Source organism: Tiliqua scincoides, chromosome 2, assembly GCF_035046505.1.
Source record: "Tiliqua scincoides isolate rTilSci1 chromosome 2, rTilSci1.hap2, whole genome shotgun sequence".
Lineage (NCBI taxonomy): Eukaryota > Metazoa > Chordata > Lepidosauria > Squamata > Scincidae > Tiliqua > Tiliqua scincoides.
In genome coordinates, this window is record NC_089822.1 from 173824996 (window position 1) to 173849966 (window position 24971).

Here is a 24971-nt window from a genome sequence, read left to right on the forward strand (position 1 = left end):
GAAGATGAGGGTAGGTACCAAGGTAAGAGGCTCTCAAAGCAAGAAGTCTGTACAAAAACAGAGTGGAAAATAGAGATTTGCAGGGAGAAGCTAACAAAACAGACAGTATGGATGCCTTCAGTGGGAATGAAAACACCAACATTCTGCTTCCAGAGTAGAGGGGGTTGTAGTCATTCGAATGAAGAAAAAAAGACATTCTTACAAGTATAATGGTATCTGCATCATGTTTTGGGTGTGCCGCCAGGAGTTTCCTGAGCTTGTTTGTGTTAAGATATGTCCTTTGAGAAGGGCACAAAGGCTTGATTGCACCCCTGTTGAAGGGGTTCCTGAAGGACTAAAGGTATGGCAGAGGGTCAGCTGCACCCATGCTTACGTTGTTGGTGAAAGAGACATCCTGAAGAAGGAATATGAAAAGGCTGTCCAGATGACCTGGCCACCAGTCAGTTGATCTTAATTCAGCAGTTCTCATACGAGTAGGTCACAGTCCAATTTTTGGCGGGTTGCAAAACCAGTGTTACCTGGAAGCTGCAAGGCATTATGGGGCACAATGTGGCCCAGAATACCTTGTGGCTACTGGGTAGCACCGGTGCACACCCCACTTTGTGGGCTGCATTGCACCACATAATGCCTTTACGGGGCGCAGCTGAGAAACCACAAAGCATTCTGGGGCGTGACACAACTACCACGGCCGACAAAGTGGGTCACGGCAGAAAAAAACTTGAAAACTGCTGGCTTAATTTTATTATTCAGGGAGACTTGAGTTTGCAAATGGTATTATGCCAAGGTGGCAAACTCAGATTTGCAAGAGCAATTATGGTGAATCTATCACATGACATGCCACAACATTTTGGGTCACATGCAGCATTCACCAACACCCAACAACAACTGAGTTTGTTTTCCTTGTATTTCATTTTTGTAAATTATTTGATGTCTCTTTATATAGTACGTAACACCACACATGCTTGGACTGTACTTTAAAAAATACTTTATGTAAATAATTGTTTCTCTGTTATTCAGGAGTGAGAGAGACAGACAGAGATGCCAGCAGAGTGAAGTAAGGCATTTTTAGCATGCCGAGCCATAAAGGTTCACCATCGTTGTCTTAGAGGATGGTGTCCCAAAGATGCCCTGCAATGCTACAGCTTTCCATTCCAATCAATGGCCCTTTACTAATCTGATCCTGATTAGAGGGGGCCATGTCTCACCTCTCCAGAGCAGAGGACTGCCTGACTCTCAGAAATGCCAACTAAAGAACCAAAATGGAGTTAGGAGACACTGTACTTCTGGAAAGTAAAAATATTGGCAACATAGCCTAGCTCACATGTAACTAACAATGCAATCCCATACATGTTTACTAAGAAATAAGTCCCACAGTGTTCAGCAGGGCTTACTCCCATGTAAGCATGTTCGAGATTGCAGCCTCAGTGGTTGGCATTAATATTATTACTTAAAGTTAAATGTGTTCAGAGTCCTATGTGCCATCAAACAATGATATATTAACAAAACAGGGTTTGAAAAGAGAACTATGTTTGCAAGCATTCATTTCTTTTTGTGTTACATGTGATAAACCTGTTCTAAAATATTTATGTGTTTAAAATGACCTGACAAGCACATTTTCCATATGCGCCAGATTTAAAAATGAATATGTAGGGCAAAGATGGATGCTGAATTTAGAAACAGTGCATTCCTTTAAAAAAAGAATCATCTGCACATAATTTAGGGTCAAAGTTAGATTTTCAGTCTGTTAAGTGGTCATGACTAAAGTTTTACCATTTGAACAATTCTTTTAGTAATTTTAGGTGTCAGAAAGTCAATTTTTTCAGATATAAAATATTGTTTCATAATATTTTAAAGTATTAAAATGATACTTTTAAAAAGCAAATTATGATATATTGTGCAAATCCTGGATTTTTATCACGGTCTTTTTCTTTATGAGGTTATTGGAATGAATTACATTCCCTCGGATGGTAGAATTATAGTAACTGTTCTGACTATTGCTAGGACTGCTGAAGAAGCTCTAGAACTTGGCTGTGGCTGAGAGAACCAGATGGGGCATGTGAGCCACTAGTCTCCTGGAACCATCACCCATGTATTGGTTATAGATTTGGAAATATCATTCAGTCTGTTGATTTTTCTGCCGGCAGCAACTGTTTAACAGCATCCCAGTTACATTGCTTCTTGCGCATTGCTTCTTGCACATGCAAGCAGATTACATTTTGGCTTACAACAGAGAAAGGAATGGCGCAGCCTACAGATTCTTGCTCTGTGCATATCAAGCTTCACCTGCCTTTCATGAAGCACATACATAGTATTCCTACTGTGCAAATAATATATTTTGTGACATCTGCCCTTTCACACCCAGAATAGCTGTGTTGCAGGCTGAGGCTTGCTTTTTAAATTTAAATTGTAAATATTTCCCTGGATGTAGCTGACTTCAGTTGGCCTTGGATAAAACCTTCAAGTGTTATCACTTATTATGTGCTCCTACATCATGTCCAGACTCAGTCTCACAACTCTGGAGTAAAGACACTTAGGGCGCAGTCCTAACCCCTTAGTCAGTGCTTTCCAGTGTTGACTTAAGGGCAGTGCAGCTCTGAGGTAAGGGAACAAACATTCCCTTACTTAGAGGAATCCTCCGTGAGTGACGCCCAACTGCAGGGTGCAGCACACAGCCCATTGGCACCGCTGGAAAGCACTGACATAAGGGGTTAGGATTGAGCCCTTAGGCTGCAGTCCTAACCACAGTTTCCTGAGAGTAAGCCCTAATGAACAAAATAGGACTTCTGAGTAGACCTGGTTAGGATTGTGCCCTAAGTTTGCTTTCCTCATTTAGCCCAGTAGTGTGTCCACCTGTCATAATTAAAATTGCAAGTGTTCTTAAGCACGGTGGCAACAACTGAACATCTTCCCAGGGGCAACTGGCTCTTGTAAGTGTCTCCACTTGACACCATGCCATCCTTTTGGCAATTATAATAAGATATTCTTCAGACATTCATTGTTTCTATCTAGCATTAGGCCATTTCAATGGCAGAATTATATGCATTACGAAGACAGGCATCTTTCTAGAAAGCTTGTCCACTTGCTTTCCTTGCTCTAGTAGCTCTGCCAAACAATCTGATATGGTACCTTTCCTGACAGTATGTTAAGAAAGTCACACAAAAAAGGTGGAGGTGAGAAAGGTGGAGCTCTCTTTGCTGACGGGGCAGGCAGATACTCGTCGTGTAACTCAGACCTTTGCCAGCTCAATTGTTGGTGCAAGACCCAGGCAGATGAATCAGGCCCAGGCCCAGGCCCAGGGGGTCAGACTAAATTTATTGGAGAGGGTTGAAATTAACTCTTTAATCAGTGCTAGAACCATGCCTGAAGAATAACTTAGATCTTTAAGGGAAAGCTGTGTTATTACCATTTCTCCTCCACGGAAGTTTTGCATATGCAAGAAAGCTAGGAGAAAGCATTTTGAATTTTGCTCCCTGATTTCTCTACCTGATTTGAACTGAAAGTCTAGAAACGGCTGCCAGAAACCCACTGCAGCTCCAACATTACTTTGCAAAGGACTATGGCTGACATGCTCTGCTTTGTCTCACTGTTTGCTGCTTCGCCAGTTTGATGGCTTGCCAGCTGCAGAGCCCAGCAGCCTTTTTGTTAGTGTCTGTCAATCATTCATGCCCTGGAAGGATTTCAGGGGTATGCAACCTGCCAGATAGCATCCATGTTTGCTGGTATCATGAATGGGGGAATCTGAAAGGTCATGTGTGTTTTCACGCAATGCAGAATTACTGAGAAAACTAGTTCTATGAGAGAATTGCCTCTAAGTACAGCTGTTGTTAAAAATTGCTACATGAACACATCATATAGCATAAACTCTAAGCACACATTTAAAGAGTCAGGCTGCTGAGTCTGGACACAATATATCCAATTAGTCATGTATGTGTATCTTGCCTTTCTTCCATACCAAAAGCTCATAGCTTCTCTTTTTCCAAATTTGGCATCTCTGCAAGGTAAACTGTATTACTCATGTGAATACATGGTAATGTTCTGATAAGGAAAACTTTATCGAAAACACTCATATTGAAATCCTTCCAGTGTGCTAGATGTGAAAATTCTGCTTTGGAACATTCATTGCCAAATCATAACATGCTCAAGAACATCATGTTTGCATTATATAGATTTGCAAAAGGCAGCAATCTGCTGGTTAAGTCATTCATTTTTCCTTACACTTTGTTTATGTTTCCAATAATTCTTACATCCCAAGTGCAAGTAATTTTGCCAACTCACATCTTCACTTTGTGAGCATAGAGTGTTCCTGCCTCACTGAGGCTCTTGTTGGATCTGGGCTTAGTGCCATTTAGTTTGTTCTTCCTATTCCAAGGCCTGGTTTGTGTAGTAAGCTTTTTTTTAATGTCAGTTCTGACATTGAAAGTGCCCACCCTCACACCTGTTTTTAAAACTACAAATGGAGGGGGCTGGCTGTAGACGGTATCCAGGGTTTTCCTAATCTGAAGCCTTGGGCAAATTCATTTGCATGGGTTTGAAACTGCACATTCAAAATTAAACATAATAAGACAGTATGATGCCGCAGCTGCAGACTTCCTTCCCCCACACCAGCTGAGTAAGCCGAGATGATTTTGAAGCTCTGGACTAGCAAAGTCTGTTGTGATGCACAGATTATACAGATCAGTGCCAGAGATGTGATTCTGGCACCCTCACTAGTGCTCTGTGTTCTCTGCCAGTTGATTTGTGGCATAAGAGTTGCTTTCATTGTAAGTAGCTTTCCTTGCCAGTCTTTCTCCTTAGGGATTTGTTGGCGCAATAGTGACTAGGGTCCAGTGGGAGGAAATCGCCTTGGGGTAGATGGAAGGGTTGTTAGAAAAACAATAAAATCACAACACTTCAGTTGGACGTTCTGAAAGTCTTGATTCACATCCAAAGTGTTCCACTCTGCAGGCACTTTTATTTTCATTTGAATTAAACTTTCATGCAGAAATTATAATTTGCCCTTGGGCAAACATCTTTGTTTTCATAGAACTGTAGAAGCCAGTTGCATAATCTCAAATGAAATTATTATTAATGTTGCTTCGTTCAGAAAGTTAGTGTCAATCATTGTTCCTTTTATGCTTATCAAACCCTTGATGTTTTTAAGCTATTTCAATATGAGTGCCCTGATCCAGTGATCCACATACAGAAGCAGGCTTCTGCATGCATATCAAGAACTATGAGCATAAATTGGACATGCATCCAAATGCAGAAGTCATCCGTAACTATAGTGATGTATGCATTGGGCACAAACTGAAACATGAATTGTCCGCCTTTGGATGAGGACATAAATCTCACTGAAGGTAATGCCGTGTGGACTACTTCTTCATTTGGATGCACATTCAGCTGATGCTTATGTGACACATGCATGGAAACTCCTGATGTGTGCCCAGGAAGACTACTTCTGTATTTGGATGCACATGGTTCCTGACACATGCATGGAGACTTCCTTTTGTGCACAATTCATCTTCTCTGGATTAGGATGATAGTTCTGTGTTCTTTCAGTCACCTTGCCTGCCCCATGATGCTACCTACAGTGTAATTTATTGCACTGTCAGACCTTCTCCTATCTGTTATGAAGTTGATGGATTATCACAAACCTGTATTAAAATTATAAAGCATAGAATATATTTCAACTGCTGGACTCTAAGCATCAGATGTGCTTGCTGTTAAAATTGCAAAAATACCCCCTTTATACAGCCCCATTTTCCACCAAGGGAGTCTTTCTGTTTTCCTGATTTCTATAGTAACACAAGCGTTATAGGTTTTGGAACCTTGGCGAAACCATCAGTGTGCCTAAAGGTGAGATAATCAGAGCATGCACATTGGGACATTATTTGAGCACCATATCATTGGACTGCATAGAACGTCCCCAGCTTACTCCAAGGGCAGCCATGAAATTTAATTTACAATTTTACAGTCTCATTTTGAATTGGAAATCTCAGTAATAACTTTCCCTTTGCTCAGCCTTTTAACTGTGAAATTCAGTTGGGGAGTTTCGAAGCAGCAGGTAAAGCTGCAGCACTCTGGGGGGATTTTGCCAATACTGCGCTAAAGTGCTTGCAAGTGTCATTTCCATATTTAACTAATTTCAGTTTTTAATTAGCTCCGTGTGAAAAATGAGAGTTCAAGCTGAGCTAAGCTGTCATCACACACTCTTGTTTCCTTCCTAGCCTCCCAGGACGATCAGTTGTGGGGAAGAGTGGGGGGAAGAAGAGATGCTATAACAAGTGTAATCTTTTAGGAGCCCTGTTCCTTGGCAGTGAGCAACAGTGTTGAGTCCATCTTGACCCAGCACAGTGTAAAGTGTTTCTGAATATATTTCACAAGTGTATTTTAGTTTATTTGAGCGATCAAGAAACATTTTGGCATATCCTCAAGTAGAAATGAATCCATGATACCATGCAGTCAGTAATATTGCTCACTCGTTACATTATCTGATAATTCCACCCTAATTATGTATTCTGTGGAATAATTTTGAATTGGAGATCTTCACATTTTAATAAATAAATAGGTAAGCAGACTTTTTTCTTGTCATGTTTACAGTCCTAACACCAGATAACATTGTGTTGGCAACTTGGCAACTGTGACGTTCTCTCCCTTGTCAACCCACCACCTAGAACAGGGGTGGGCAAACGTTTTGGCAGGAGAGCCACATCATCTCTCTGACACTGTGTCTGGGGGAGGGATTTTCATTTCAAATTTACATAAATTTACATAAATAAATACATCAGAGATGGAACTTAAAGGAAATGAATGGATTTTACTGAGCTTATTTATAAATACACATGAGATGCAGAAAGGGGGGCTGTTAAAATAACTCCTGACTCACCTAACTCACCTCTTTCCAAGGAAAAGTACAAAACAAACTTAAGAGGAATCAGCATGGGCTCCCTCCCCCCTCCATGCAGAAGGCTGTTTTTCTCTCTCCCCCCCCCCCCATCCTGGCAACAAGCAGCAGCAAAGGAACATAGTCAGCCAGGGAGCTGGTGGGCACCTTCCCCATCAGGACAGGAGTTTGTTTTTCCTCATTCATACACAGAAGGGAGCTGCCTGTCTCCCTCTCTGTCCTTCCCTCTCCCCCAACCAGCATCAAGCACCAAACAAACTTAGAAGCAGGCAGAGAGCTGAGTGTTTTTCCCCATTCACAGACACCCATCCTCCTCCCTCTCTGCCAGCAACCCCAACAAGCAAAAGCAGCATGCTTCCTCCCCATTCAAATATGCCCGTGATTTCTCCCCTACAGCACCAGCCCCCACCCCATCACCAAGCATACCCACAGGCCAATTGGATCCGCACTTTCCTGGGACTAAGTCCCACTGACCCTGATGGAACTTACCGCTGAGTAGATATGCTCTCCAGCAGCATTCAGACATCCCTGCAATTTCTCCCCTGCAGCACTGCCCCACCACAAGCACACTCAAGCAGTACAACCAGACCCACAGTCCCTCCTCAGTGCCTGCCCCCCCAAGCCAAACTCAAGTATTACAAACAGGCCCACCACTTCTCACCCCCCATTGGATGCCTGGCCTCAGCTGCAGCCTCCCCAGCCTGATGGAAGTGTGTGTGGATGGGCAGGGCTTCTGCAGAACTCTCCTGTCACAGCTCTGCAGGGCCAGCTTTTCTCTCACTGACTCTGATGCTGCAAAGAGCAGTCACATGGGGTTAGCGAGGTCTCCTCCAAGTCTTCAGTGGGCCAGAGGCTCATTGGAGACCAGGGGCTCCCTGGGAGCCAGATTGGGGGTCCCTGAGGGCTACGAATGACCCTCAAGCCTGAATTTCGTCAGCCCTGACCTAGAAGATAAGTGATTTTTCACACAATCCTATCCTCTAGTAACACTGGCCCAGCGACCACTGGCCACTGCACTGGCCAAAGGTATAGCAAAAATGCTGTGAAGCACTCCGTCATACCCAGCGAGTAAGCAGTGCTGGTGGGAAGGCCTGTGCCATCCCACGGGTGCTGGATCCAAAAGGAGTGCCTATTGGAGCAGGTAAGCACCTGCCAGGCCACGGGCTGAAGGATGAGGGCAAAGAGGGGGTGGATCAGGCCCAGGAGGGGGGGCAGAATTGGCAGCACTGGCACTCACCATATCCTCTTTCCCCTCCCAGGCTTGGAAGCCCGGCATGGAGCTTCTCAGACTTGCACTGGACATTTGTCTGGTGCTGATCCACATATCCCCATTGAGCAGGCTGGAGCTTTACTTGAGTTAAGTGGTAAATGTCCCCTTACCCTGAGCCTGTTCCTTCCCAGCGCTGGATACAGCATGGGTCAAGCAGCCCTGCTGCATCAGCACTGGTTAGGATTGGACTGTCCATTTCTCATTTCACAATGTAACACATGAATGATGGGAGGGAACCCCTTGTTTCAACTGGAAGGTTAAGTTGTACCTAAAAGCATGTGGAGTGCTACTGTTTCTGCATTTTTTGTATTAACAGTTCTGATATGAACAAACTTATAAAACAATTCTTTGGAAACATTTAAAATATCTAGATGTCTCTTACAATATTTTCAGGTTAATAAAATTGCTACTTTGCAAAAAAGAAGGCATTCATTAGAATTCAAAACTAGTATTTAAATGGAAAATTGAGAATGGAAAATTAACAATAAAACTAAGGTGTTCCTGACAGTATTACTTATAGAGGTGAGTAACTTTTGAAATCCTCAATTTCACCTCATCCATTTGTTACTAGAAAGTACTGGTGCAGTGAATTTCACTTGTAAATGGCATGATTAGTATGGACAGCCATTTATAGTATTCAGCATCTGATTTCCTCTGTTAAGACTATAAAATCAAATACGTTTTCTCCCAAATTAAAACAGATGGAAGAAACCTTGAGCTTTAACAAATATGCACGGGCACTTAAAGTACAGTATTACTAGTTGTAAAGGGAGAATGGATTGGGCCATTTGTATATTGGCATAGGTTGCAATGTTCTTTTCTAAAAATTTTGAGAATCAACTTTATATCAAAGTCTTGTTAACAGAAAACAGGTACTCATGCACACTCATGTGTGTACACACACAAAGACACATACACACTTTCAGTAGCAGTGAATGTGCATGCAGTTGGCTCTCTAATCTGCATTAGGGTTCATGCACTCAAGATACTCTGATCTGCATTAGGGTTCATGCACTCAAGACAAATAGCAGAAACCTGTCACCTTCCCACTGCTCCTTATGTCTCAGTATTTGTTTTTGCTAGTGCCACAACTTCATACCAATGGATGTGATTTGAATTTCAGTGTAAGCTTTCAGTGTACTTATCTGTGTTAAGGTGGTTTCAAGGCAAGGCAAGGCACCCAAGTGGTGTGTGCTCTATCTGCACCGTACTGCCCTCCACTCTCCCTTGCATTGCTAATTGGATGCTGTGATACAACACACAGAGCCATCTTCCTTCACATGCTACACTTACTTAACCCATTTTTGCCCAGATCACAAGTATACACATTTGCTCCCTGTTGCATATATGCAATGTTGGGCAGAAATGGCTTAAGCTTCCTACAACAAGGAACATGGCTGCTGTTCCTGTGTTAAGAAAGTCACCATATTTTGAACAGTAAGAAGATTTAGAGAAAAATGGCACTGGACAAGCATGTTCCATTCTTCACACAGAGTTACTCTCTGATAATTACATAACAGAGACCCTGTTTTACCACATACGTAGTCTAATGTTTAATCTGGGTTTACATAGGCTATAGGGGTTCTAAATTGTATTAGGGTATTTGTGCCCTGGACAATTGTGCCCTGGTCAAAGGAGTCCCTGGACATTTGCTTCTGGGCTTTTTTTGTGTGTCATTTGCATCCTATTATAACTGGGCAACAAATCCCATGTGATACGTTCTAAGATCCCAGCCCTACCCTGTAGTCCCCACCCTACCTTTGCACTTAAAAAACCAAAATTTAGTATATCTAATATAAATATGAATATACTGGAACACAAATGTCTGATACACAAAACGAATGGATGCAAATGTCCAATACCATGTCCTGTCACTGTTCTAAACACATCTTTGCCACAAATGCACATCTACTAAAGGTGTACCACATTAGATGTTCCTACAATGTTTTCCTAAAAATACCTCTTTTACTATTCTGTGCTTTTCCTGCTTCCTAGCCAATTTCATTCCTGCTGAGAACAGTGAGAGAAAACTGTCAAGTAAACGCATAGTTGTTTCTTCTGCTTTTGATATACATTTTAAACTCTTCCTAACTACAGCTACAAATTTTATCTTGCTATGGGGGGGAGGGAGGGGAGAGAGAGAGGGAGAGGGAGTCTGGAATCTCTGTTTTCTGGAATGGCAGGTATGCGAAGGGTCATAAGATGCTGTATTTGCAGAGACTTTTCCCCTTATTGTTTGAAATAGCATTTATTAAACATTTTCAGTATCAAAAGGAATCCATGCTGCTCCAGGGTTGCTGGATGCTAGGTTCTTTCTGCTCTCTGCTGGTTGTGATGCTAGCAACTGTTCTGTGGCTCTGAAAAACTGGAACTAGGATTACCCCACAGAGTACTTCTAGAGCACATTTAACACAGGCTGTTAATTCCACCAGTAGTACTGCTTTTTCAGAATATATGTGGTTTTCTGCTTGGTCAGCAGTGACTGCAGAGTCTTTGCCCTCATTTGGATTGTCGGGGTCCCCACCCTGCACCCGGGACCCTGCCTTATCTCAAGAGAAGGCTCTGGGGCTGGGGAGCCAGGCAACAAGAGAGGGGAGAAGCCAGAAGGGCAGGAGGAAAGGCTAGGTGAAGGGAGGCCTTCCTAGGGAACTGCCCTTTTTACCTCTCCTGAGAGGAAGGGACTATGGGGAGGGTAGCTGGCTCTACAAAGCTGGGAGGCCAGTGATGCAGGGGCTGGCTAGAAGCTGGGTGGCTGTGCAGCCAACAGCCCCTGCCCAGGACCCAGACAGCAAAAGACCAACCAGGGAAGAGGACCAGGGTGCTGGAACCCCCCTCTCCCTGAGTCCAGTTCTCAGGACTCCCTTAAAGGGCCAGTCAGCCAGAGCAGAGGCTCTGTGCCAAGAGCCTCACACAGATGTAACAACAAACCAGGTTTCGGTATTATGGGACCACAACATAGCAAGCCCTTAGGCAGAGCCCGAGCTCAGGTGATGAGTACCTGCTTTGCATGGAAAGGGTTCCAATTCAATCCTTGGCATCTCCAGGGAGGGCAGGAAAAAAATCCTGCCTAAAATCCTAAAGCAAAACTCATTTCATACAGCAGACCGAAGAACATTCATGGTGCCTGCTATGGGCTGGAAGTGATGTAAATAAGCAGGTCATGACCAGAAATAAGCACTTTTTCTCACTTAGGAACTCATTAGCTGCAAATGACAAGAAATATGCAAATCTTGATAATATTTTCAAGGTATCAGAGACCCAAATTATCACACGGACTACCCTTTCAGCAACTATCACACGGACAGCTTAGCTCAGCAACTGACAGCAGCTGATAGTGTTGCTTAGAGAGCCCAACGGCTGGATAAAGAACTTCTGAAGGCCGCATCCAGCATGCAGGGTTTAGATTTTACACCCCTGTCCTAAAGTGTTGCTGCCAGTCTGTGTTGACAATACTGAGCTAAATGGACTACAGATCTGACTCAGTAGAAGGTAGCTTCCCGTGTTCCATGTGCTACCCCCTCCTTCATGTGCAAGGGAGGAACATTTTTTTAAAATTTGCATTAATGGTTTATAACTAGCTACAGCTTTCAGTTTTGTTTAAATCACTGGTTCCCAACCTGTGGTCCAGGGGCAACAGGTAGTCCATGAGACCCTGAGAAGTGATCTGTGAAATCTCGGGGGAAATAAAGATTGCCTTTGATCATTTCCAGTGTGCTCCCTCACGGACCACCAGAGAAGGCAGAGAATGAACAGCAACACACAAATTTTCACTATAAATAATACATCTAAGAAATTTCTGTTACAAATTGTATTTTGTGTGCGAAGGAGTGGGGGTTGGATGCAGGACCCATGAGAGAGGGTACAGGGGGTAATTTTTACCCAGCCCAGGAGCCAAAGGAGAGGGCCCAGAAATTTTCTGGGATCTTATATTTTCCATTCTCACCCGGACTTACTGCCTGTGTGGGGTACTGGATGCATAGTGGCTGCTGCAGACCATATGTACTGGGGCAAGGAATGCATATATGACACTGCTGAACACTGTCAAATGTGGGAGGAAACTAGCCTGCTACAGTAGCTCTTTGACTTGTGGGTCTCCTTACCATGAAGGAGTATATCAAGGACACCGCTGTGGAACTTACAGCTGCTGCAGAAGTATGTTTTGGTACACACAGGACACTTTCCATTCTAGTGTGAGCCTCATTTTCTGCAATGATTTTCTATATTTAAAAATTTTTAGAGACTTGAAGAGTGTGTTTGGTTTTTTGTATAACTATATCTAGCTGCTGACACTGTGTGGGCAGGTAGATCTGGGCTTCACATTGGGAACCTTAGTAGGCCAGGGCTCCAAAGACTCTTCCTACTGTTGCAACTCTTCCCCACCCCTGTTCTGCTCATCCCTGTTGCTACCCTCCCTGACTCTGTTTCACTTCCTCCCCTCCCCCTTTCAGAAGGGGCTTCAAAAAAACATTGTACCCCCTGATAAAATTATGTTTCAAGGCCCTGGTTGCATGTGGTCCATGCCAATTCCAATTTTTGTCTCAGTGGTCCTCAGGCTCCTGAATTTTGGGAACCACTGATCTAAATGGAGGAAACCATGACCTATACAAACTGTAGTTGAGAAAATATTTATTTCCTTTCTATGCTGCCTTTTGTAGTACCATTGTGCAAGACATTTGTATTTCAAGGAGTCAATTGGGAACCATGGTTTGTTATAAAAATTCAAACTGAAAGTGTTAAATTTCTTTCCTTTGCACATGGAGTAGGGAATTTTGAGAGCTTGAACCCTATTATGGCATGTTCTTGAAATGGCAAACCATGGCTGCTTGTTCCATCTGAATGCAGCATTTGAGTTGGTTTCTGGTCCAGTTTATTATTGTTCCATATGTTTTAAAATTGTTTTTCAGTAAGCTGTTACCTCCTTGCAGTTCTTGTGATAAAACAACACACAAATTACATCAAATGAATATTTTAATGAATGTTTTCAGAATCTTGTTACGGCTGGAATTGTGTTGCATGTTAAACGTAGCATGCGTGGAACTGATTGAAAATACATTTTTTGGCAATGAATGAATGGATTGAGGAAAAATTTTAACATTGTTGTCCTCCATTTAAAATACAGATTATTATTCTTGTTCCTCGTTCAGGTCCTATAATCAAAGAGGAGTCTTTGCAAAGAAGAGTTCAGGTTGCATTCTGAATCTTAAGGTTGCCACAGACCCAGGCTCATTGTATATAGTTTCAGGAATTGATGAATCTTATGCCAGTTTTCAGCTCTCTGTACAATCTAGGGTCTGTCATGAGAATGGATGAATGGAGTGCTGCTTTATGTTCCTTTTGCACAGCCTTTGTCATGAGATTTCAAATTCTGAATGCAGCACACGGTACTGTTATCATTCTTGTGACAAAAATTGCATTCGGGAAGTGGCACAAAATCAAAACGTTTCTGCAAGGAGGACTGAAGGGAGGAAATACAAAAAACAAATAAAACAGAAGTTTGTCCTCATTGCTGTCAGAATAGTAGATAGAAAACTAATGATAATACAGGTTGTTACTATTGTTCCAGCTCTCTTTAAACGTGCTTACTGGTGGTGCTTCAGGGAATTTGAAGCCAGATCTTGTGATTTTTTTTTCCCAACTGTAATGTAATTCCAAGTGTGTGTAAGCTTTTCAAGTATTTTGGAAGCAGAAAGACTGAAATTGGACACGGAGGGGTAAATTTTCAAAGCATTGCATGGGCGATAGGCGCACAAATCCCATTACTGCTAATGGGATTTGTGGGCGTATCTGTCGTACATTGCTTTGAAAATTCATTCCATTCCATTCACGCAGTACAGAAGAAAAATCACTGACTCAGTTTTTAAAAGAGATTTTTGTTTATTTTCCCCAAATCTCTTCTGCGCATAAGCACACTGCAGATCATCAAATGACTTCCATTCCTACCTTCCATTCATTTCTGTGGGTTCTAGAAATAGGAATCCAAAAGGAAGCAATAAATAGATTTCAATGTAGTTGGAGTCTCCCTTCTTTTCATTTCCCTTGGTTGTATCATTCATCCTTCAGCGATATCCATGCAAACAGTTCCTGTGTTCTCCCCACCTAGAGTCAGAAATCCTGGTGGATGGGTATCAGACAAACGGAAAGAATTCTTCCTTCAAGTGCTTTCTATCTGTATCTATCTGATACTGTTGAGACTGAGTAGCAATTGGGAAGTAGGGAATTTTATTCCAGAATAAGTCATAAAGGGAAACAGCAACATGTTTTACAAAGCATGGCCCCAGAGGGTGGTTTAATACATATATTACATCAATCAGTCTATTCCCAAGCATGTTTACTCAGAAGTAAAACTGATTGCAGTCACCTGTACTTACTCATTAGCACATATTTGCAGTTATAAACTTGGAAAACATGACCTGGAACAATTACTGCATTGCCACCTGTGACATATGGTAGCACAATACACTTCCATTTTCTCATTCTCACTATTGAGATGCACAAATTTAGCACCTTCCAGACATTAGATTACCTCAACTAGTCTTTCTGTATAGAGACACCAAACTAATTTTACCGCACTTGACATTTACCACTTGACATTTTACTCTCTGACATTTAGAAAGTACCATTGGTGCCATCTAAGCTTGTCATTATGTGTCTCCAATCTTCTAAAGCTAGTCCTCAGCCATGTGTTAACCATGTGCAGAATGTATTTGTTTCCAAAGTTTCTAGCTATGGTCCTGAACATCTAGCACATTTACAATGGCTGGTCCTGAAGTATGAAAAGCCAACCGGGAGTACAGGCAGAGAGATTGTCTAGGGCAGTGTTTCCCAAACTGTGGGTCGGAAAACACCAGTGGGTCGCAAGCCAATTTTTGGTGGGTCACAAAAAGTTTTTTGAAACTTTTTTTTTAAAAGCACCCTTTGCAAACACCCTTGCCTACTTTGTAGGAAAAAATAATTGTTAGCTGGAATGCTAACCTATGATATTAGCATGGATGGGAAAACCCAGCACGGCTTGAGTCGAGCCTCAAGTCTCTGTCCCCGCAACTTGACTTGAAACGAGTCACAGCAGGGGCATTTCTGAGTCGCCAAGTTGCCCTTTAGTGACTCCCCCCTTTTAAAAAACAGACAGTGGAAAAAAAGGGGCTGTTACCTGTGTGTGTGTGTGTGTCTAGGAGTTCTCTTTACTCATTTCCCTGATGTTCCCGCCCATCTGTAAACAGGGTGAAGGAACTACATGAGAGTGGGAGAGTCACAAGCAGCAGCTGTGAGGCTTGCCAGGACAACCTGATTCTTTGCAGCTTTACTCAGAAGTAGTTCCACTGGAGCAGGTCATTCAATGGGGCTCTCTCCTCCCAACAAGCCCAAATAAACCACGAGGTTCTTGATTGTTACCAACTGCCTCCCCACTTCCCCACCTCCTTTTTCCCCCTTCAGCCAACTGTAAGGCAAGAACCCCCTTGGGCTCATCCTTCTGCCCTCCCTCAGCCAATGAAAATACCAGACTGCCCATCCTATGTCCAATGATCATTCGTTCCCTCCTTCCTATCAGAGCCAGGAAAAGAGAGCCCAGTCCTGTCATTTCCCCCCCCCCCTTCATTACATCATGAAGCCTTTCCTGCCTCCCGGCTGCAACCTCCCTGCTGCTCTCACCATCAGAATGATGGCCCTACAAGGTTTTTCACGTCACTAAAACAGTAAGCAAGCACACCCGGACACAGGCAGACTTGTGCGGGAACAAGTTCCGAGTCTTTCATGCATGCAACTCACGTCACCCAAAATTAAACATTTTTGCAACTCGAGTCCGAGTCATCAGAGTCAAGTTCCCAACCCTGGGTATTAGGTTCATACCCCCAAATTAAAATGTCACATTTTCCCATTTTCTCTAGTAACTGACATGACATCGTTCACATGTGAACCCAGTTTCAACTTTTTGTCTGGCCTGGAAGTCCCTAACTGTACAGTTCAGCCATCTGGGAATCCTGGAATGACTGTAAAGGGGGAAACAGTCCTTGAACTCCATTTTAAGGGAGAGTCTATACATATATATTATGTACTATTAATATGCTTTTATCTGTTTTTAAATTATGTTTTTAAATTTGTTTTAACCTTGTTGTAAGCCGCCTTGAGTCCCTCCAGGGAGAAAGGCGGGGCAGAAATAAAGTTAATAATAATAATAATAATTAATAATACTATATGTAAGGTCTCTAGCAGCCTCAGGAGCACAGGTCCCTAATTATTATTAATAATTTATTATTAATACAATTTTTTCTAGATTTTTTTGTCTAGTGGGTGATAAATTGGCATTTTAAAAATTGGGTCCCGGTGCTAACCAGTTTGGGAACCACTGGCCTAGGGGAAGTGCTATTGGGCATTAGATTGTGTACATTTGCTGGGTATGTTCTAAATGCTACTTAAGGCATCTGGATTGGTAATGGATTGGCAATTTAGTTAATATTGCAAGGCATCTGTGAGGTGAAAGCACCTCAAAGCTTTTTAGATGGTATGAGGATTGGTGAATAAACTGAAATTACATGTTGGTGCTCAAAGGCTCCTGGACCTTCAGAATGTAGCTGAAAGAAGCAGCACCTAAACACATGTGGTTTGGATTTACAGGTCTCATTGGTCAGCCTCCAGAATCCTAATCCTGGCTCTAATCACTCATGCCATGCCATGTCATGCCATGCCAGCACTTTGAACTGCTAAAATACGTGTGAGAAATGACACTTTCTAAGGACCCAAACCTGTCCAACTTTCTAGCACTGTTGCAGCACTGATGTAGTCTCTAGGTAAAGGAACAAACATTCCTTTACCTTGAGGAGGCCTCTGAGAGACTGCTACACCACCGCTGGATGCAGCTCAAGCCCCATTGGCACAGTTGCATCGGTGCTGGAAAGCTAGATAGGATTGGGCCCTAACTATTTAATAAGATGAATTTGCCATCCTTTGGCAGCAATATATTGTACCACTTTTTCAGTGTTTGAAATTTCAGAAGATCAGGGGTAGAAGAGTGGTAAAATTTTCCTTTCCCCTTAGTAGCCAGGGTAAGTATACAGGTAGCTGGATGATCAAGTGGTTAAATGCAGGCTGCGGTACTTTTGTATTCACAGTTCACTTATGGTACCACTTATTTTTATTCAGGGGTCTGATTCCCACTTATGAATAAGATCACTTTGAACCACTGAAGTCACATAAAATAAATGTTGTTATGCGTAGAAATCTATTACAGGTTCAATTGGTCTTGCTTTTATTTTGTGCTTCCTCTATCTACTGTATTGACAATGCTGATCCTTCAAAAAACCATCAACTCTTGGTAGGCATCTCTCTAAACACTGTATGTAGCTGGCTGCTGTGTTTCCACAAGCAGATGACGATGTCACTCGACATATAACATCTAATACTTATTGATTGGCTCTTTATCCAATACCAGATACTTTTGTGTGAGAACAGTTTAGCAGTGCCCCACAAAGCTGCATTGACCTCTGTACATGAAGGATATGATAGCTTGTTTCCTAAGCATTTCCCAATATTATTACTTGTGTCTCTATGATTGTGTGTCTTGTTAACAAAATCTGAATTAAGATTCAGTCCAGCTAAGCTCATTCTCTTCTGTTTTTTTTTCCCCCCCCCAAACACAGGTGTGAACATTTTTGTGAGAAGCTTATAGATCTGTTTATCCAGACAAATGTTTCTAGGGATTCACTCCAGTAACTTTTTATCACACTGATACTCAGATATTTTAAAATGACTGATTGCCCTAAGCAGAATTGAGTATAATGTTGTCAGCCTGGGCCTGTGTCTCTATACAGCTGCTCTGTTGGCCCTCTACATTGACCCCTAGGACTCTTCTATTCCATTTGTGGGTTTCTCTTGAGAAGGCGCTGTCACTAATGATGAATTGTTCATTCCTTTGGAACTGTAGGCATGGCTACCATTGGGGACTTGGCCTATCAAATTCATTTCATGTGACCCTTGCCATATTTGAACCTAAGTCTTCAGAGAAAAAACTGTTTCAAAAATTAACCTATTGTATCCTCACTCTTGTCCTTCAGCAACTAACTGGTCACTTGCAAAGAATAAATGTGAATTCAGCAAAATCATTTAGTGCTAATTGGAGATTAGCAGTGAAGTGATGTCACATGAGCGGCACTTGTGAAGTGCAATAGTTACAAGTTCAGTCACTAGTCTCACGTTTTAGTGAGCACATTTGTTATTTCTCTGGCTGCAGTTGTTCTAGATTTTCAGCTGACTGAACAACAAAGACTGAAGTATAAAGCTGCATTTATCTATTTTGGTGCATCTGCTGAGGCTATGGACAAGAAATATTGCCCATACCTTTTGGAGCCAGGCTGGTATAGTGGTTGTGGTGTTAGATCTGGAAGATCCAGGCTCAGAATCTCTGGTCAAGCCCACAAAGTTTCCTGGGTGACCAGGGGCCAGTGACAATCTCTTAGTCTAACCTACTTCACAGGGTTGTTGTGAAGACAAATGGAGGGAAGGCACCATGTATACCACCCTGAGCTCCTTGGAGGAAGGGCAGTATAAAAATGTCAAAAATTAAATATAAATATAGGTAGATGGTCCTGAAATGCCACCCACAACTTAGAGTACATGCATATACCTTTAAATTCCTTGATGCAGTCAGAGATGATGCCATGGCTTCTCCAGCTCACCCCTTCCCTGGTCCTGTTTGTCTTTATCATAAAATAAAATAATAATAAAACTTTATTTTTATCCCGCCCTTCTCCCAAAAAGGGACCCAGGGCGGCTAACAACATATAAAACAGATTAAAACATAATTTCACAAACAGATAAAAACATATTAAAAAACACATTAGCAGAACCCATAAAAACAGTAGTCAGAAGAGTCAGAATAAAAGAGCATAAAACAGCAGTTCTTAGAGGAATCGGGCCTGTAAAAAAGCAACTAAAAGATGTTAAAAAGGCCATTAACGTCAGAAGGCTTGGTTAAACAACAAGGTCTTCAGGCCTCGCCGAAAGGTCTCAAGAGAGGGAGCCATTCTCAAGTCAAGGGGAAGGGAGTTCCACAACATTGGTGCCACTACTGAGAAGGCCCTATTTCTTGCCGCCGCCCCACGTACCTCCTTAGGCGGCGGCACTTGTAAAAAGGCCTTCTCTGATGACCTGAGAGGACGAGCCGGATTGTACGGGAGTAGGCGATCTCTAAGATAACCTGGCCCAGAGCAGTATAGGGCTTTAAAGGTCAAAACCAGCACCTTGAATTGGGCCCGGAAACGAATGGGCAGCCAATGTAGCCCCCGGAGAAGCAGGCTGACAGAGTCAAACCGCCTAGCTCCAGTGACCACACGGGCCGCTGCATTCTGCACTAATTGCAGTTTCCGAACCGTCTTCAGGGGCAACCCCACATAAAGCACGTTACAATAATCTAACCTCGATGTCACCGTAGCATGGATCACCGTGGCCAGGTCTGCACGATCCAAGTACGGACGCAGCTGGCGCACCAGCCGAAGCTGAGCAAAGGCCCCCCTAGCCATGGGGGAATCCTATGCCATATGGAATCCTGCTTGTTAGCTGAGAACAGGTGGAACAGATGATTGGAACCAGAAGGGAGTGGGTAGCAGAGTACTTCTATTTTATCTGCTGCTGCCCTTCAAAATTTAAAGATATGCATGCATTTTTTGGACATCAACCTCACAACCCTACACGGTGACGAGTTTAAAAGCAGCAGCAACTTTTATCTCTAACCCACTTTTGGGTAAACCAAACTTGGCATGAGTCTCCCTTTAAGGGTTCCACAAGGACAGCTCAAAAGAACAGGACATGGTGCTGTAAAGCCATGTTCTATTTATGTAACTCTGCATTACCAAAGTATAGTATCATTCCAGTGGCTGTTTGGTAGCACTTTCTTCCTGGAAGGACTCCTAGACCTTTGGCTGATGAATAACAGACAGGAATAAATAGGGGGGGGGGAAGCTTTGATTTAGCATGGAGACTCAGTGATGGGAAAAGTTTCATCTTCTGATATCTGAATGTTATTCAGTTTTTTGAAGTCATAGGAAATCTGGCAGGAAATAAAGCTTTGCAGTCCTACTTTAAGATAGATTTAGAATTGTTTTATTTACATCCCACTTTTCTTCTGTAATGGAACACAAGTCAGCATAGTTAGGATTTCTCAGTAGACAGCTGGACCTGGGCCTGTTTAGCTTCAGCAATGCATGGTGGCTCTATCAACTGTCTTCAGATCATGCTCTAGGTTTTGAAAGTTAGACTAAGAGTTGCTGAGTAAGCCATAGCCACAAATGGAACAAGACCTGTTTAGGGAGACTGTATAAGTTTGGAAAGAACCCGAATTTAAAGCCCCCTGTCTGTTCTTTAAGGAACAATAGTAAATTTTAATAGCAAATATTTGTTTTTAGCATTCACTGAGCAGTCTGATTCAACTTCTGTGATTTAAGCCATTTCTGCCCAACGTTGCATATATGCAAAAGGAATCAAATGTGTTCACCTGTGGGCTGGGCAAAAATGGGTTAAGCATTAATGGCTTTAAGCATTCAGGGCATTAAGTGCATTTGATTCTAGCAGTACTGACCTGCTTGGTACTGTATAGCTTCTCTGTCCAGAGAATCACTACTTCTGCAGAATTTCCACATGGCATGTATCTGCTAAAAGCACAGGAGACCTGCCAGGAAAAAGAGGCAACCCTATACAAAAAGTGTGATGGAGTGTTTAAGGGTCATTCGTCCTTGTTGATAAGATTTTCTTTGACTTCTGCATCTCAGACTAGAGAAATATTACTTTTAACCGGGAATCTGAGGGAGGCTAGAAAGAGGTATGCACACTTACCTGACTAGAAGGCTATTTCTCATGTCACACCAAGGCAAGGCTCAGCTGGCCAGCAGGTATGAATTCCACAGGTAGCTACAGCCAATTACAGCATTTGCCACATTCACGTTTTTAAGTATGGACATCTTAACTGTTTATCAAAAAAGTGTAATGTTTGAAATGATTCCCTGTTCACAGATCGGGGAGAACTTTAAAACAAAAACCTGTAGCACCTGTGTGATGAAATAGTTGTGGTTATTGTGGAGGATTTTCCATCAATTCTGAGCTTCTTTGGGTTCCAAGGGGAACTAGTCAATTAGAGAGCTGGGGCCAGGGTCTGATTACCAGGTCTGAGTAGATTTTCTCTCTCTTCTGTGTGCTTCTGACTAGACAAGACAGGGAGAGCCCACTCTCTGGGGATCTACTGCTGGGGAGAGTCCCAGGTACATAGAAGGGGAACAAGTATCAACCAGGAGCATCAGGTTCTGTTTGCTTTGGTTTGTCCTCTCCCTCCAGACATTGGGAGCTCTTGTGCCCTCAACTAAGGCTAGGCTGAATAGGGATCCAGGCTCTCATCTTAGTTCAGCAGGGCCTGCACATGTGTGGCTTCCCTGCAGAGCCAGCACCATTCAGGGAATGTTAACCAGTGAGAACCCAACCTATTTAAATAGTTTTTTCCTCATTTCTTAATAAAACCTTTTTGCTTAAAACCTGTCATGTTCTGGGCTCAGTGGATTTGTCAGCCTCCCCACTTTACAGGTGCTTCTGGTAGACTGAGGACATTGTAACAACCCTGAATAGCATTTCTTGGGAGGGGTTTTGCCCAGGGAACTCCTCTGGGAACCGGATCTCTTGGGCTGGTAGCAGCAGACTAGATCTACCAAGTCTTGTCCCACAAAGCTGCATATCTAAACCAATTGGAAGAGTGGGGGATAGGAAGGCAGTGAGTGCTTGGCACTATGAGTCACTGCCCTAGCTCAGCGGGTGGTCGCTGTAAGTCCCCTCTCTTTCATGACAATCTGACCACAATAATGAGACGAAAGAGAGGAGTGTGCACCACAGGCAACAATGTGTCCTTTCAGCTCCCTTAAAACCTATTGTCTGGCTTCAGCCTTGGCCACCTGCTCCCCATTAGTGCATTTCCCAGCTTCTTCCAGTAAAGAAGCAAGAGACTAAAGGAAATATTTCTAATATTGACTGGTTAACTGCTACTGGGGAAATAAGAGCTTTTTACAATGCTGCTTAAATTTGTGAAAACAAACTCTGTAATTGCTAAGATACTGAATAAAGTCCTGGCTTAATTGTTAGTTAGTTGTGAGTAAAGAGACTTTCAACTTCATACCAGGCATGGCCCATTTTTTCCCTAAGTAAGTGTGCATAGGGTTGTACACCAAAATAAAGTAATATATTTTGTCTCTGAAAGCTATATTTTGTCCATGTGCTTTATGTACAACCAACATGTTTACAGTGGATCATGTCACCAAACCAGATTTTCTGTCTTGCTCACCTTTTGAATTATGTATAATCATTTTTTATCTTTTTGTTTAAATATAATGTAACTCAACAAATATAAACTATGTTAGTCTCATGCATTAATTTTTTTGCCCTGAAAAAGCTGTGTGTGTGTTTGTTTTTTACAAGACCTTCCCAGAGTGGCTCTAATGGTGGTCTCTCCCAACATGATTTTTTAAATATATGCCTTATATGTTTATATTTCCTGGCTTTCTCTGTCTTGCAGCAATGCATATGCTTGGGCTAAACTGGCAGCTACAACCAGCAGATGGACACACCTTTAACAATGGGATAAGAACAGGCTTGCCAGGCTCTGATGATGTAGCAACAATGCCATCTGGAGGAAAAGGTGAGAATACAGCCTATCTTTTATGCTTCAGAGTTTTCTGAATTTGTACCAGGCTTTCACATATTTCAATTTGCAGTTAAAGATTTAAAATAAATATAGCTCATTTGGCATAGTTAAAACATCATTCATGATCTGCTGCCAGGAGTATTGTTATTTCCATCAACAGACTGCAGCAGTTCTTTGCTGTAGAAGCTATCTGTTTTTTATGGCATAGCTGTTGCTTTGCCCTACATAATTGCAATGAAGTTTAAAAGGCACCTTATCCTGGAATTCTTGTTCCCCACTGTGCCAGTGAGATGTATGCCACATGCTTTGGCTGTGAGGACAATCACAGAAGCCTCCTCAAGGTAAAAGAATGTTTGTTCCTTTATCTGGGGACTGCATTGGTGCTGAAATGTTTATGGCTGAGCTGTAAATGAGGTTTTCATACTTCCATTAACATAAGAACATAAGAACATAAGAACAGCCCCACTGGATCAGGCCATAGGCCCATCTAGTCCAGCTTCCTGTATCTCACAGCGGCCCACCAAATGCCCCAGGGAGCACACCAGATAACAAGAGACCTCATCCTGGTGCTCTCCCCTACATCTGGCATTCTGACTTAACCCATTCCTAAAATCAGGAGGTTGCGCATACACATCATGGCTTGTACCCCATAATGGATTTTTCCTCCAGAAACTCATCCAATCCCCTTTTAAAGGCGTCTAGGCTAGACGCCAGCACCACATCCTGTGGCAAGGAGTTCCACAGACCGACCACGCGCTGAGTAAAGAAATATTTTCTTTTGTCTGTCCTAACCCGCCCAACACTCAATTTTAGTGGATGTCCCCTGGTTCTGGTATTATGTGAGAGTGTAAAGAGCATCTCCCTATCCACTCTGTCCATCCCCTGCATAATTTTGTATGTCTCAATCATGTCCCCCCTCAAGCGTCTCTTTTCTAGGCTGAAGAGGCCCAAACGCCGTAGCCTTTCCTCATAAGGAAGGTGCCCCAGCCCCGTAATCATCTTAGTTGCTCTCTTTTGCACCTTTTCCATTTCCACTATGTCTTTTTTGAGATGCGGCGACCAGAACTGGACACAATACTCCAGGTGTGGCCTTACCATAGATTTGTACAACGGCATTATAATACTAACCGTTTTGTTCTCAATACCCTTCCTAATGATCCCAAGCATAGAATTGGCCTTCTTCACTGCCGCCGCACATTGGGTCGACACTTTCATCGACCTGTCCACCACCACCCCAAGATCTCTCTCCTGATCTGTCACAGACAGCTCAGAACCCATCAGCCTATATCTAAAGTTTTGATTTTTTGCCCCAATGTGCATGACTTTACACTTACTGACATTGAAGCGCATCTGCCATTTTGCTGCCCATTCTGCCAGTCTGGAGAGATCCTTCTGGAGCTCCTCACAAGCACTTCTGGTCTTTACCACTCGGAAAAGTTTGGTGTCATCTGCAAACTTAGCCACTTCACTGCTCAATCCTGTCTCCAGGTCATTTATGAAGAGGTTGAAAAGCACCGGTCCCAGGACAGATCCTTGGGGCACACCGCTTTTCACCTCTCTCCATTGTGAAAATTGCCCATTGACACCCACTCTCTGCTTCCTGGCCTCCAACCAGTTCTCAATCCAGGAGAGGACCTGTCCTCTAATTCCCTGACTGTGGAGTTTTTTCAGTAGCCTTTGGTGAGGGACCGTGTCAAACGCCTTCTGAAAGTCCAGATATATAATGTCCACGGGTTCTCCCGCATCCACATGCCTGTTGACCTTTTCAAAGAATTCTATAAGGTTTGTGAGGCAAGACTTACCCTTACAGAAGCCATGCTGACTCTCCCTCAGCAAGGCCTGTCCGTCTATGTGTTTTGAGATCCTATCTTTGATGAGGCATTCCACCATCTTACCCGGTATGGATGTTAGGCTGACCGGCCTATAGTTTCCCGGGTCCCCCCTCTTTCCCTTTTTAAAAATAGGCGTGACATTTGCTATCCTCCAATCTTCTGGCACCATGGCCGTTTTGAGGGACAAGTTGCATACCTTAGTCAAGAGATCTGCAACTTCATTCTTCAATTCCTTAATAACCCTTGGGTGTATGCCATCAGGGCCCGGTGACTTATTGATCTTTAATTTATCAATGAGGTCTAAAACATCTTCTCTTTTAA

General features: G+C 42.9%; 1 protein-coding gene across 3 annotated transcripts in view; it reads left to right on the forward strand.

Annotated features, from left to right (window-relative positions):
- TENM2 (teneurin transmembrane protein 2) overlaps positions 1–24971 on the forward strand; it is an 831585-nt gene that overhangs the window by 609360 nt on the left and 197254 nt on the right. For all 3 annotated transcript variants that reach the window (XM_066618094.1, XM_066618096.1, XM_066618097.1), the window contains one exon: positions 22690–22812. In XM_066618094.1, coding sequence (XP_066474191.1) covers positions 22690–22812 — 123 coding nt within the window. The remainder of the gene's footprint in view (positions 1–22689; positions 22813–24971) is intronic.